This window comes from Nicotiana sylvestris, chromosome 5 (assembly GCF_000393655.2).
Source record: "Nicotiana sylvestris chromosome 5, ASM39365v2, whole genome shotgun sequence".
Classification (NCBI taxonomy): domain Eukaryota; kingdom Viridiplantae; phylum Streptophyta; class Magnoliopsida; order Solanales; family Solanaceae; genus Nicotiana; species Nicotiana sylvestris.
Genome location: NC_091061.1, coordinates 43100144 through 43115033, shown reverse-complemented (window position 1 = coordinate 43115033; position 14890 = coordinate 43100144). Strand labels below are relative to the sequence as shown.

The following is a 14890-nucleotide window of genomic DNA, read 5'->3' as shown; positions in this document are numbered from 1 at the left end:
TGCTCCAGCAACTTTGATGAACCAATGGGCTGACGAGTTCAGAGATGTGTATTATGTTTCAGTAGAGAAATATTTTCGTCAAGGGCTAGCTGTCCGGGATGATATTGTTCAACAAGTTCTTCAGGGAAAAGGCTTTCTTCTCACAACCTACAATCTTTTAAGAATTTATGTAAAGTCTTTTTGTCATGGTCGGTGGGATTATATGATTCTTGATGAGGGGCATTGCATAAAGAATCCCAATGCACTGGTGGCTGAAAGTGTGCATAAGATTGAAAGTGATCATTGTATCATTGTGATTGGCACACCCATTCATAACAACCTTGAGGAAATATGGGCTTTATTCAACTTCTGCTACCCTAAGCTGCTGAGTGACAAAAACTTGTTCAAGAAGATTTATAAGGATCCCATTCTTCTTGGAAATGATGAAAATGCTTCTCTCAGAGTAAATCATTGGAGCTCAGAAACTGCAAAGAAACTTAGGCAAAAGATTGAACCATATTTTCTGCGACGTTTGAAGAAGTATTGCGACTTTGAAGAAGTATTTCCTGATGGAAGTATGAAGAAAAATGAGATTACTGTGTGGCTTAAATTGACTGAAATCTCAGCTGGAGCTCTACACAGATTTCTTGAAGGGGAAGATTGCCCGCTCAGACCAAACATTACCAGTTTCAAAAAATGAAAGAAAAGGGCCCTCTCAGACAACCCTTTGGCTAAACTTTCTTGAAGAAAGTATGTGATCACCCGCAGTTAGTAGAAGAACCAAGAAGTTCTGTGATACATGAAGATTCTTGCAAGATAACATTTATACCGGGTTTATTGGGTCATTTGATTCCCCGTGGATATCATGTGCTTATCTTTGCTCTAACTTGCCAGATGCTTAATCTAATCCTAGACGCGTTACAAATCAAAGACTTGCAGTTCATTAGGATGGATGGAAACACCAAAAGTGTTGACAGACTGGGCAAAAGTGTTGGGAAATAGTGGAGGTTAGGTCAAAAGATTTGTCTTTACAGTAAAATTCTCTATAATTTAGGTAATAGTTATATTAAAGGAGGCTTGATACAAAGAGATCTTTCCTCTACTATGCTCTTTGTGTTCGTCATGAAAGGGATTTATAAAAAAAAAGGATCATTGTCATGAAAGGGTTCCCCAGACCCCACTTGTGGGATTATACTGGGTCGTTATTGTTGTTGTGTCATGAAAGGGTTCCCCTGCTCCCTGTTACTTATTTGAGCCTACCTTTAGGGGCAAAGCACATTGCAAGGTGCCAGAAATATTTTTATATCCAATAGAGGTCATCTTTGTTTGGTCTGCCTGATATTTCCTATCCTTTGATATTTCATATCCTTGTTGCGTAAACCTGATTCTGTTGTGAACGTAGTGGAGCAATCCTAGAGGGAAATCCGCTGGGAGGCTAATCAAGTAGAAAAACTAATACCACCTTGTTTAAAAGAAAAAGATGTATCATTAAACGTGACAGGGTGAAATATGGGTGTGAGAGGGAATGGAGAACTGAAAAGGTGGTTTCTGATACGTGGGCCTTGTGTAGAGAGGTGATGGAGGGAGGGAGAACTTGTTAAAGATGTGAGATTTGAAGTGGGAAGTGGGGAGAGGGTGGGAAAAGTACCTATGTGCTTCATGTGTAAAGGAATCAGGATGTTCGAAAGATAATTGCATAGACTGTAAAGATTAAAGCATATGTGTTTATATCTGTCGTTTCTTGGTGTAAGCAAAATATTGCAAATGGCTTTGAGGAGCTCATGTCTTTCCCATCCTCATGGGAGGTATATCTTCTTGTAAGCCAATTCATGCACTATTAGGCAGGAGTGTGTTTGGTGTATAAGGAAGAATGATATATCCCCTCATCCGCCTCCCCCCCCACCCCCCTGAAAAAGAGTGATAGGGTGAGCTTTTGGAACTAGTGGTGACGTGGAGAGAGCCAGGGAGGTAAGCTAGAGATTGCGATCCCAAGATGAAGAATTAGCTTTATCTGTGTATTCCTAATATGCGTACTTTTATTCCACATTGTATCTCGTTTGAACTAATTCATAAGTTCTTACTTAAGTATGCAAGTATTAGTTACGCGGAGTTCTATAGCAGAAAGAAAACAGTGATTAGTAATGTAGAGCTAATATTAGGAACAAAAGGCCCAATAGTCCTCATTTTTTCAAATTGGTGCACTTTTTGTCCCTCCTTGAATCGATTATTAAGATTTAACGGATACAGTAGCTCATGTGAGATCTTTACCTGCTCAAAACCCAAAACTCTCCTCTTCGCTTCTTCTCTTCCAATTCACGAGACCTAATACTAGTTGGGGTCTGATTTTAGGGTTTTTAGTTCCAACTAGGGTTTGGTCTTGCTATTGACCTTCTCCTCGAAACCAAGGACGTTATTTTTCCTACTGTGAAATGTCAAAAGGTTTATTTGGATCTCCTCCCTCCCCTCCCCCCCCCCCCAAAAAAAAAAAAAAAAAGAAAAAAAGAAAAAAGAATGTCACATAAGCAATGCGGAGTCTTATTCGAGATTAAGTTGTCTCATATGGCAAAACTCTGAGCCTTGAGTCTCTGTCACTAATTGTCATACTTCTGTTTCTTGGCTAAGCCAGTTGTCTCAGCCACACCATGAAACTTTTGGTTTAACTAAGCTGGCCTGGGATATATTATTGCAGGAACCACTTGAAGTTGCTGGACTACCCAAAGAAATTGTAAAAGTTTCAGCTGGTTATCATCATTCTTCTGCTATTACAGGTTTATTATGATTAATGATGGATCTTTTATCTTGTATGCTAAAATACTATAATTGGATTTACTAGTTCTGATCTGCTACTTTTTTCGTTAATTTGGTTGTAGCAATTATCTATTTCTGGTTGATGCTTCGCTTTTCATTTTTGTTTGACACTTGATGAATTTTCTTCTGTTCTTTTAATTACTTGTCTTGCTTGGTGTTAGATGTTGCTTAGTCTTACACTTGTAGTCCCCTGCATGGGAGCATCCATCCACTGTTTCTGTGTTTTAATTGCTTTTATCAAGGCCAAGTTATTTAACTTGTTGATAGGTTAGAAAGGATTTTTAGTTAGAAAAATATGAGTATCCAGCCACAACTAAGGAAATGAGTGGATTAACTGTGGCCATTATAATTTAAGACTCTCTGTAAGCCCTTATACAACTAATGTAGAAGATTGTATATCTCTAACACCTTCCTGCATGTATAACCTGGCTTTAGATTTTATATGCTGACAGAACCTTTTTTCGTTTATTTTCTTGTTTCTTGATGGGCTTGATTTTTAAGGAGGCTTTCAGAGTGAAGACTAGGCCTGGAGTATGAGGAAGCTTGGAGCAGAAAGAGTGTCTCAGTAAGTTGAGAGGTGGACCCATGAGTAGAGTTAGTTGCAAAATGAATTGAATTGAGAAAGAAGCCCAATGCAGCTGAAAATAGGTAGATACAATAGCAACTGCACGGCAAGCATAACGAAACTGTTTGCCGAGAAGCTGGGCTCACCAAAATTTAGGTATGATAATGTGGGAAAGAATTTGAGCATCCAATTGAAACATTAAGACAAAGGGTAGAGTATGCCAGTACATAATATATCCCTTGGGAGATCAGAGATCTTGACACAACTGATGTAGGTATGGCTCTGGCATATTAAGAAGAGATTAAAAAAAAGGAGATGATATGACATTGAAGTTGTTACAGGAGGAATTTTTTTTTCTAAATAGAACTCACACACTCCTCCATATTAGAGAAAGTCTGTGAAGAATCACATGCTCTACTTTAGTGTGAAGCCAAATGCATCAATTTTGTTCCAAACATGACTGAAGTGCCTTTCTGTTTCTTAAAACCTTTTTATTTTATTGGATCTTGTATAATTAATCTATTGCTAATATTGAACGCCTTTATGCGAAACGGCAAAGACATGACTTGAGGTCCTTTCTGTTTCTTAAAACCTTTTTATTTTATTGGATGTTCTATAATTAATCTATTGCTAATTTTGAACACCTTTATGCGAAATGGTGAAGAGTAAATAGGATGAAGCCTCAAGTGATCTCTGTTTCTTATTACAGGTCCTTGCTAGCGAGTTTTTTCTGCATCAGCATCAAAGGGCTTTAACATTTTGGATATTTTTTGCCTCCCTAGTAAAAGAGAAAAAAAAATAAAATAACTTGAGACTGTCTGCTCATTAATTGAACAGTTGTACCTATCTTTGAATGCTAGCTTATTACATTCTTTCAGCTACAAATTCATATAATTAATAATGTTTTAAACTGAAAAGTCGAGGAATATTGAAAGGGAAACCTGGCAGTTAGTATTTGACTTCCTTTATATTTTATCCCAAAAAAAGTGAAGAAAATCATGGAAGAAATATTTCATAACCTGTTCAAATGCTGCCAGAGAGTGGTAGAAAGAGACAGTCCTAGATTGAATAGCACAATACCTTGATTTGTATGAGTGTGGCATATAGTATGTAAACATAACTTAGTTGTTGCAAAGTATCAGCATTGCTAGTATGCATGGAGTCCTTGCATATGGCAGACTCCACATCTAGGTACAAACTAGAAACAGAATTGCACGAGGACCATTAATGTACCCATGATATACAATAACAACAGTAACATATCCCACAAGTTGGGTCTGGGGAGGATATTGTGTACGCAAACCTTATCCTATCTTGTATCCTGATAGACTCTCGGCTCAAGGCTAGCAAAATCACAACATTAAAGAAAAAGAAATATAGTACTGAAGAAGTCGTGGAAAAGAAAGTAACAACAACAAGATAATAACAGAACCGGAGCAGAAACAACATCAGGTGGTAATAGAAGTCTAAGAATAAGAAAATACTTGAATAGTACTAAACTACTGGTATGGAAAGGAAAAACGCTCGACTTCCTACTAATCTTCCACCCTAATTCTCAACCTCCACACCCTCCTATCAAGAGTCATGTCCTCGATAAGTTGAAGATGTGTCATGTTCTACCTAATCACCTTTCCCTAATACTTCTTCGACCTTCCTCTACCTCTCCTTAGACCCACCATTATCAGCCTCTCACACCTCATCACTAGGGCGTCTGTGCATCTCTTCTTCACATGCCCAAACTATCACAATCTCACTTCCCGCATCTTGTCCACTATGGTGGCCGCCCCCGCCGTGTCCCAAATATCTTCATTCCCGACCCTATCTCTCCTAGTATGCCTGCACATTCATCTCACCATCCTCATTTTCGCTACTTTCATCTTCTGGACATGAGAATTCTAAACTGGCCAACATTCCGCCACATGCGACATAGTCGGTCTAACCATCACTCTATAAAATTTACCTTTAAGTCTTTGTGGCACATTCTTATCACACAATACACTGGATGCAAGCCTCCATCTCATTCACCCTGCTCCAATATGATGTGTGTTATCATTGTCAATCTCACTATTAACTTGGATTACTAATCCACGGTACTTGAAACTTCCTCTCTTGGGGTGTATCAAGCCTCACTTTCACTTCCTCAGCTTCACGGGTTATTTCACTGATGTTGCACTCCAAGTTATGGCTGTTCAACGGGATGGGTCGTCCCGGCCCGGCCCACTTCATGTTAAACGGGATGGGACGGCCATTTCGTCCCGTTTGTCCTGTCCTTTCCCGCCTGTCCCCTGAAGTTTTTTTTTAATTCTAGTCGTTGGGCAATGGCTCCAATTGCAAAAATAGCCGTTCCCAACGGCCAAAAATGGCCTCCAACCCCCCCCCCCCCTCCAAAAAAAAAAAAAAAACACCCCTACACCCCAAACTTTTAATATAACCCCTAAGCTTAATAAATTACACTTTGGCCCTATTTTCTACTATAAATACCCCTCATCCTTCTTCATTTTTTCCCACGAAAAATCAATCATCCTCTCTCAAATCTCTTACATTCTATCTTTATTATTCTCTCAATTTTCTTACTATCAACTATCAAGTGATAACTTTCAAGTATTTGGGCAAATTTTTGGAGCAACTTTCAAGCTTCAAATTAATTCGTCAAGTATTTGGAGCAATATTTTGGGCAATTTCTTCAATTTTCAATATTTATCACGGTGTACTCGTTCCATCTCCTAATTTTAATATATCATTTTAGTGCTTAATATATAAAAAAATGCACTTAAGGCCCGCGGACCCGTTCCGTCCCGCCCCATCCCATCCCATCCCGTTTGTTAGCGGGACGTGGTGGGCCGACCGTTTCGTCCCGTTGCCTGTTTCGTCTCGTCTCGCCACCGTCCCGCTTAAATGTCGTCCCGTCCCATCCCATTCTGTTAATTTTGTCCCGTCCCGTCCCGTTGGACAACCATACTCCAAGTATTCTATTTTAATCCCTCTCAAGGTGAAACCTTTAAACTCCAGGTTCTGTATCTAAACCTCCTCCTGACATTAACTGCGCCTCGTGTCTCGTCAATTAACATTATGTCATCAGCAAATAACATGCACCATGGCATCTCTCTTTGAATGTGTCGTGTCAATCATCCATTGCGAAGGCAAATAAGAACGGGCTAAGAGCTGATTCCTAGTGCAGCCACATCACGAATAGGAAGTGTCTCGAGTCTCCTCCCACTCTCCTCCATCATACATGTCCTTAATCGTCCTAGTGTATGCTACAGGAGCACCTCTAGCCTCCATACACCTCCATAGAACCTCCTTTGGGACCTTATCGTAAGCTTTTTCTAGGTCAACGAACACCATATGAAAGTCCCTCTTCCTCTCCTTATACTGCTTCACCAATCTTCTTACAAGGTGAACTTGTAGTCGATCGCTTCGACATGAATCTGAGATGTTTTCCGGAAATAGACACTCATCATCCTCATCTCCACCACTATCTCCAAAACTTTCATAGTGTGACTTAGCAGTTTAGTACCTCTATAATTATTGCAATTTTGGATATCACCGTTGTTCATCTACAACAGTATCATCGTACTCCACCTCTATTCTTCGGGTATTTTTGTCGTCCTTAAAATGACATAAAACAATCCAGTAAACCATTCCAAGCCTGCCCTGCCCGTGCTCTTCCAAAATTTTACTGGGATCTCATTTGGTCCGGTCGCTCCTCCCTTGCTCATCTTACGCAATAGCCCCCCTCAACCTCCTCAGCTTTATATGCCTCCAATACCTAAAATCTTGACGACTCTCGAAGTGCTCCAAATCGCCCAGCACAATGTTCTTGTCCCTCTCTCTGTTTAAGAGTTTATAAAAGTATGTCTATCATCTTCGTCTAATATGGACCTCTTCCACCAATATGTTGTCTTCCTCTTCTTTGATACACTTCATTTGTTCTAGGTCACGGGTCCTCTCTCTCGCCTTGGCTAGCATGTACAACTTTCTGTCTCTGTCTTTCATCCCAAGCTCTTCATACAAGCATCAAACCGCTGCCGTCTTTGCCGTTGTAACTGCTAACTTCGCCTCTTTCTTTTCCGTCTTATACCACTCCCTATTCGTCCGTTTCTCCTCCTCGTCTTTGCTCTCCACTAACTTTAAATATGCTGCTTTCTTAGCTTTCACCTTCCCTTGGACCTCTCCGTTCCACCACCAGTCCCTTCTGTGTTCATCCGAGTAACAATTTGAGACCTCTAACACCTCTCTAGCTGCTTCCCTAATGCAATTCGCGATCTCGGTTCACATGCTACTCGCGTCCCCACTACCTCTCCTGGCCCCCATTGTCATCAGCTTCTTCCCCAACTTCTGAGATTTGTCCTAAGTCAAGGCTCCCCACTTGATCTTTGGTTGACCATACACAACTCTTTTTTTCCTCTTCCTCTTAATCTCTAAGTTCATTACCACGAGCCTATGTTGGGTCATGAGATTCTCACTCGGGATAACCTTACAATCCGTGCATAAACCTCTGTCACCCTTTCTTAAGAGTGGGTAATTAATTCGGGTGTGTACCCGTGATATCTGGGCTCCTATTTGGCAGGATGTTATAATTAAAAAAATAAGAAAAAGAGGATATCCGGTATCAAAACCTAACAACTCTTTACAAAAAACATAAAGCAAAATTAAAAAAAAAGATTTGTGTTGCTGTCTATCTATCTATATATATATTCAGAAATATGTTAGCACTATGAACCAAAAAAAAGAACATAAAGGAAAAATAGAGAACCTGTTGTGTTTGAAATTTGAATTAAGGTAATTCTCTGTTCACTAGACTGATGAGGTATCTATGTATAGTTTAAAAATGTAGAATGGAAACTTGGTGTGCTGGCCAATTACATTTGTTTTGAAAATATAGACCAATGAGGCCAGTGTTGAAGACATTATTAAGTAAATAAAAGTATGCTCATTCTAATAGCTTAAGCTTTTAGATGAGATGGTTACACGCTTCAACATGGTATCAGAGCAGTAGAGGTCTTGCATTCGTGTCTCACCGCCATCCAATATCAAAAAGAATTTTTACGTGCTTGGCTCATGAAAAAGAATCAAGGCCGCACGTGAGGGGGGAGGGGAGGGGACGTGTTGAAGACATAATTAAGTAAATAAACGTGTGCTCTCTTTAAGAGCTTAAGCTTTTAGATGAGAGGGTTACACACTTCAACAATTAGCACTAATTAGCCTTTTTATGTATTTTCGATGGCTTTTCTTTTTCATTCTAGATCATGTAACAGTTTCAGTTTCTTAGCATTCTTACTTCTTTCATGAATCATAGCCTCCCTTCATTTCCCTTTTCCCTTAATTCCTAAATTAGGTGGTTTATTTACATATAAAATATTTTAGGTTCCTAAAATAGTCTGCGGTTTTATTGCAGTGGACGGAGAACTTTATATGTGGGGGAAGAACACAAATGGTCAGCTTGGCCTCGGAAAGAGTAATAATACCTATGCTCTTGTATTATATTCTTTGTGGCTTCTTCTTTAACCATTTTCATTGCTACTAAATAACAAAGGGATTTTTATACAAATAGCCGGCTAAATTCAATGTTTACTTTTTCTAGCCGAATACGCAAATTATACACTAATTATATATGATTATACACGTATTATATATGGATTGTACATATATTATCCATTGGCTATTTTTAGTTTATGCGATTGGGTGGGCGAACGTTTCTTCTTTTTCTTCTTTCATTTTTTGCCTTGGGGTTGGCAGGGAGGGAACAAGGGATGTATATCTTCCATTGCAGTCAGTACTCTCTCCATTGCGGCCCGCACTCAGTCTACTGCGGCTACAATGGGCCTCTTTTGCAGAATTTGCCTTTTTAACTCCATTCTTGGCCTTTTCACCTTCTCTAGTTGCTTCACTTCTTAAAATCAGACAAATTTCATTAGAACATGGTATGAAACGGTTACTTTTGGACTCAAAACAAGAGTAAAAGACAGTGATAAGTGGCTAAATTCTCCACTTATCAGTGTACAAGAGGGAAAGGGGACTTCTTAAATTCATCCAGCCTGGTTGCTTAGTTTTTATTTGGAAAACATATCCAAGGACTGCAGCCACTATCTTGTCGTCTTCTTAGTTTTGTCACTACTTTTTTATGAGTATGGTGTGAATTTTCTGGAAGAAACTTTGAGTTTTTTTGATAACATTGAACATTAGACTTTCCAAGTTGAACGTTGAAACGCGGCTAATTCTGTACTTTAATGGAGAACTGTTCACTCTCTTTATGTTTAAGGTTGAGATCAATATAAATAATATACATACTATATATATATATATATATATATATATATATATATATATATCTCCTCTCTAAGGCAGCTTTGTATTTCTTCGTCTAACTGACTTGGACTTAAGAATCCAATTGAACCATAAATTTTTATTATTAAGTTTTTGATTGGTAAAGACTGCCGTAAATTGTTCTATATCATTTAATTTTGTATAATCATCTGCAGAAGCTGCTACAATACTTTCTACACCCAGTAAAGTTGAATTCTTGACTGGAGTCACGGTCAAAATCATTTCTTTAGGCTTTGAACACTCAATTGCTGTAACAGGTATGAGATCTAATTCGTTAAATTCTTCTTTACATAATAAAATCCAGATCAAATACATTATTCCACTATTAATGCCTGTTAAGGAAAAACGAGATATGTTTTGCTTGCATCCTGAGTGACCATTGTCTTCGTGTCATCACTATGTTATCTTTTTCCTGGCCAGATAAAGGTGAGACCTTGAGTTGGGGTGGGGGAGGATCAGGAAGACTTGGTCATGGACATCAGTCAGGCATTTTGGGACTCTTCAAAAGTGACAGGTTAAGTTGGATGGTTAATAATTCTCTGCATTTTGCTTGAATTGAATTTTTCTTTCCGGTATTGTGAATTAGTACCAACATTTTTTTACTCTTGTTTGATGATTTTCTCTTGTCCAAAATAGATTACATATTGAGTTATTTAATGAGTACGTGTGTCTCCTCATATTCTTGGATGTCACAGGATGCTATCATTGACAGCAAACTCTTCTACTTTATTATGTAATTTGCCTACTTAAGTGTTTCTAGTGAATAAGCAATTGGCTATTGTTGGTAATACCTAGGGTACAGGTATAACTGTAATTTCTTCTTTCCATTAAACAACTGATTTGTTCTTGCCGTTGAAAACAGTGAATACACACCACGACTTGTTAAGGAACTTGAGGGATTTAAGGTACTGTTATCCGTGATGCCTTCAATTTTCAATTATATACTTTTATCTTCAGGAAATTAAAAGTTTTTAATGCATGCTTCATAGCTGCTGGCTCATTTTGACGACTCTGGTTATGTGTAAATAGATTAAGAATGCTGCTGCTGGAATGTTGCATTCTGTCTGCATTAGCGGTAACTCATTATAATTTGCAGAAAGTACTTTGATGTTGAAGAAAGGCCTCCGTTTTATGTTTTAACCTTTTCTATGTGCCACAGAGAATGGATCTGTATATGTTTTTGGTGAAAGAGCAAAAAAGAAATTGGTAAACATCTATACATTAGTTTTGCAAGTTTTAGCTCATAATTACAAATATGCTATTAGTTGGTATCGTCATGTAACTTTTCATTTAATTTGTATAACGTTAGCTTTTATTTAAAAACTTAGGGCTATGGTGAAGCATCCAATAATTCGGTACCATCTATGATCGATGAAATTCCATATTCTGAAAAGGCTGCATGTGGAGGCTATCATACCTGTGTTATTACAGGTAAATTATCTGGTTCAATATTCTTCACTTGATCTCTGTCTTTGAGAAGCAGCAAAGTGAGTATTTGAGTCCTAAAAATCTGAGGATATAACCTATATTTGATGAAAATATGTTGGTGTAGGATCAAGTGTCATATTTAAACTAAGTCGACATAAATGATAGGTTTATCTAGTCTTAAACACTATTCTTGCGCAAGCATTTCCACTTTTTGTGGCTGACCTTTTATGTCGATATCAGAACGTGCATCTATTTTGGGTAAAAAAGAAAAGAAAAAGGGCAACTTCAGTAGGTTGTTTGCATCTGTTTGGGTGAACAAGGTAGTTATTAAAACTTGGAGATAGTAATCTGCATATCTTAACTAAGAATTTTTAAGCAGTTTAGAGCAATTATTTCGTTAAATAACATTAAACACGAGCAACTATTGACCTTGTAAAAGAAATATGAGCAATTATTTAGCACAATCCAGAGCTATTGCAACTATGTGTTTTCTGCATGTCTGATTAAAGGTAAGAAGGTGATCGAGTACTGCTTTTAAATTTGAATGTGAAGGTGATCTTAGTTGCTCGAACTCGGGTGTGGATGTCCAATACGTGTGTGGATCTAGAGGTCGGATCCTTCATGATCTAAATTTTAAGTTTCGTTGGTACGGATCTAGGTACAGATACGGGTGTGGTGATTCGGCTAAAAATAATTCAAATATCTAAAATTAGAGTAACAAAAATATGTTCAAGTTATGAGACATTATGCGAAAAACTTACAAGGTATTCCAAGAAAGACAAAAATATTAATCAAGAGGATAATCCCAAAAGGAGATAAAAGGAAAAAGACTGACTGAGAAATTTCTATACTTTAAGATATCCTTTTTTTTTCAATTTCACATTGGCTTTTGTTTTGATTCCAGAAATCGTTGTATTTATCCTTCATTTTTCTGTCGATTTTGGTTAAAGTACCCAAAACCGATTGACCAAATCTGTTACAGATCCCACACCCACATCGTGTCGACACAGGTGCGGCACCAAAAGTGAAGAGTCCGTGCGACTTAGAAGGTGGTTGAACTTTGTTGGGTTGTCTTTGAGGGTTTCCAGAATGTAGGAAAAAAATAGGTTTCTAAAGAGAGAATCTGGAAGAATTTTATGTTCATGATACGTGCCTAGTGTAGGTAAAGCACAATTACAATTCGAGAACTTCTTCATCCTAGTAAAACATATGTAAGTTTGGGCTTTCAAAATTTTCCATCATGTTACCTTGGTCTCTCTGATTTTCCTACTGTTTTCTTGTAGATCAGAACATCCAGAAAATCATATTTAAAACTAGTAACTAAGTGATTCTATATGGAGGAAGGCTCCCTCTCTCTCTCTCTCTCTCTCCCCTTGAGCTCTCCTATAGGATAGTAGTTTGTTACACCGCCTGCCTAAAGTGTGCCTGTACGGCACAAGCGGCTGTTTTGTGCAATGATGTCATGTGGTTTAACCGAGAATAGAAGCAATGGAATAGCTTCCGATGTGAATAGCAGTAGGGAACAATTAGATGGTATGTTAAATGGTAAAGCCTAAACATGAGCATTTCAAAAGTATGTTCTTCCTTTTCAAGGACTTCAACATGAATTTACTTGGTTAAGATGGTCTATTTATTCTCAAGGCTTCATGCTTTAAAATAAAATTGCATGAGAGTTATCCCCGCTCCCCCCGGGGGGGGGGGCTTTGTGGAAGTAGTTTGACTTTGTTTTTGTTGAAACTCTCAACTCCATGGAGCTAATCCTTGTGTATTTTTTATAACGGTGTTGTGCGAGCCAGATCGCGTGCACCTTGTATATTCCACCGGGTACCTGCTACCTCTTACCAGCGCAGGTACCAGGTAACTATACCCAGTACCCACCAAGATTTAGGTAGGGTAGGGCTAATCCTTGTATCTTCCTTTGCTTCTACGATAAAATGAACACTAGCCAACTGGAACTGTATATTAGATTCCTTTTGCCTTGTTATATACTCTATCCTCCACTATGTAAGGATGATCGTTTGTATAGGGGGATCTCAAATCTTGTAACTCACGAGCACAGTCTTAGTGTTTGGCTGTTGACATTTATAATATCAATACTAACCAGTTTCAAAGGCCAAAAAATATAAGGATAAACAATAACAAACCCAGTGAAATCCCACAAGTGGGGTTTGGGGAGAGTAATATGTACGCAGATTTCACCCCCACTTTGTATAGGTAGAGAGGATGTTTCCGATATACCTCGGCTTCGAGAAAGCATAGTCACAATATTGTTGAAAAGAAATGCAGTAATTGAGAAGTCATGAAAAAGAAGCAATACAAGATGCAAGAACAACAACATGAGGAGACAATTGAATGCTCTATCTTCTTCCTTAGGGGAAGGTGTACCAGCGAGGGGAGAAAGGGCAGAAAGTTGGACTCAAATTATGATGATCCAAAGGGACTCAAATATAGCATTTGTTTTTATCTTTTTTTAAGTTTGAATTTCTTGATCTTATATTGAATTTTAAGATTTTTCATGTTCCAAAGGAGAGGATGTTCTCCTTTTTGTTAAGTATTCCACATCTGCTGCAGAAGGAGTTGTTGTTTCCTTATATGGTATTTGGAAATTCTCGTCTACTCAGCTAGATTTTAGAGTTGAGAGACCCAGAATCCATCTTCTTAACATGGTATCAGAGCTAGACCTATTGTTATTAAAAGCCATCAAAGTGAAGGGTTATCGTTGCATGGCTGGAAGCCATACACTTAAATGAAATGTGCGCTTCAAAACGGCGACACATAGAGTGATTTCAACAAGATCGCTTCTTTGAATCTCAATCTTAAGGAGTTGGATCTATATTAGTGTTATTGTATATTGGATGCTCAAATTAGTTATTTCAGTACAATTTAACTTTTGTATTAATAAATTCATATGTGATGAATAATTTTTAATTTCTCGTAAGTTCTACGCTTCACTTTTTGCTTCAAAGTTCAAACCCATGGATGTTGTTGCTTTTCTGCGCTATTCCCCCATCTTTATTCTTGGTTCCAATGTTGGGTCCTCATGTTATATTGTCCAAGCACCAGATGTTTTAGTCCTGTCCATGCAGGGGGTGTTAAATATCCCATGTCGGTTGAGGGAATAGGTTGTTGTTTCCTTGTATGGTACTGGGGAAACCTTGCCTCATGAGCTATTTGTTAACAATTTTCTCAGTGTTTGTCATGAAATGACGTGATTTAAATAATGTTGTTTCATGAGATCAAGTGCATACCCGGAATTAAAGGCTAGTTTCTTGGTAAGTTTAACTTTTTTATTTACTCAGTTTTTGTTCATAGGTGGTGGAGAACTGTACGTGTGGGGCACTAATGAAAATGGATGTCTTGGTATAGGGTACTCTCTTATTGCATTCCTTGGTAGTTAAATTTGTTGGATGGCCAAGTCACCCTTATGATTTCTCATTTTCAGTTTTTTATATTGTGATGTACTTTTCGTTTTTGCTTATGTCAGTTCTACAGATGTTGCTCATTCACCTGAAAGAGTTGAAGGACCATTTCTGAGGCATTCAGTTTCCGAGGTTTGGTTTTCCATGGTGAATTTCTTTTTAATATTTTAGGGAACGCGTTGTTTTGGCTACCTATTCCAATTTGTTCAAGTGTAATTGAGGTGCATAAAGTAGGTATAAGAGGGATACAAATCCAATGTAGATGACCATGTATTGAGAAAATGCAAACTATTACTATATGTTATTACTGGTGCGAAGCCTAGGTTATGCATATAATTTTTTATGTGAAGAAAGAATGCAGGGG

At 38.1% G+C, this 14890-nt stretch overlaps 1 protein-coding gene across 5 annotated transcripts in view; it reads left to right on the top strand.

Moving 5' to 3' along the window:
• LOC104240950 (ultraviolet-B receptor UVR8) overlaps window positions 1-14890 on the top strand; it is a 37054-nt gene that overhangs the window by 7830 nt on the left and 14334 nt on the right. For 4 of the 5 annotated variants that reach the window (XM_070174360.1, XM_070174361.1, XM_070174358.1 and 1 more), the window contains 10 exons: window positions 2669-2747; window positions 8751-8810; window positions 9835-9936; window positions 10100-10193; window positions 10542-10584; window positions 10709-10754; window positions 10839-10885; window positions 11008-11110; window positions 14420-14474; window positions 14592-14673. In XM_070174360.1, the coding sequence (XP_070030461.1) occupies window positions 2669-2747; window positions 8751-8810; window positions 9835-9936; window positions 10100-10193; window positions 10542-10584; window positions 10709-10754; window positions 10839-10885; window positions 11008-11110; window positions 14420-14474; window positions 14592-14673 (711 nt within the window). The remainder of the gene's footprint in view (window positions 1-2668; window positions 2748-8750; window positions 8811-9834; window positions 9937-10099; window positions 10194-10541; window positions 10585-10708; window positions 10755-10838; window positions 10886-11007; window positions 11111-14419; window positions 14475-14591; window positions 14674-14890) is intronic. The other variant, XM_070174359.1, reaches the window with a different exon arrangement.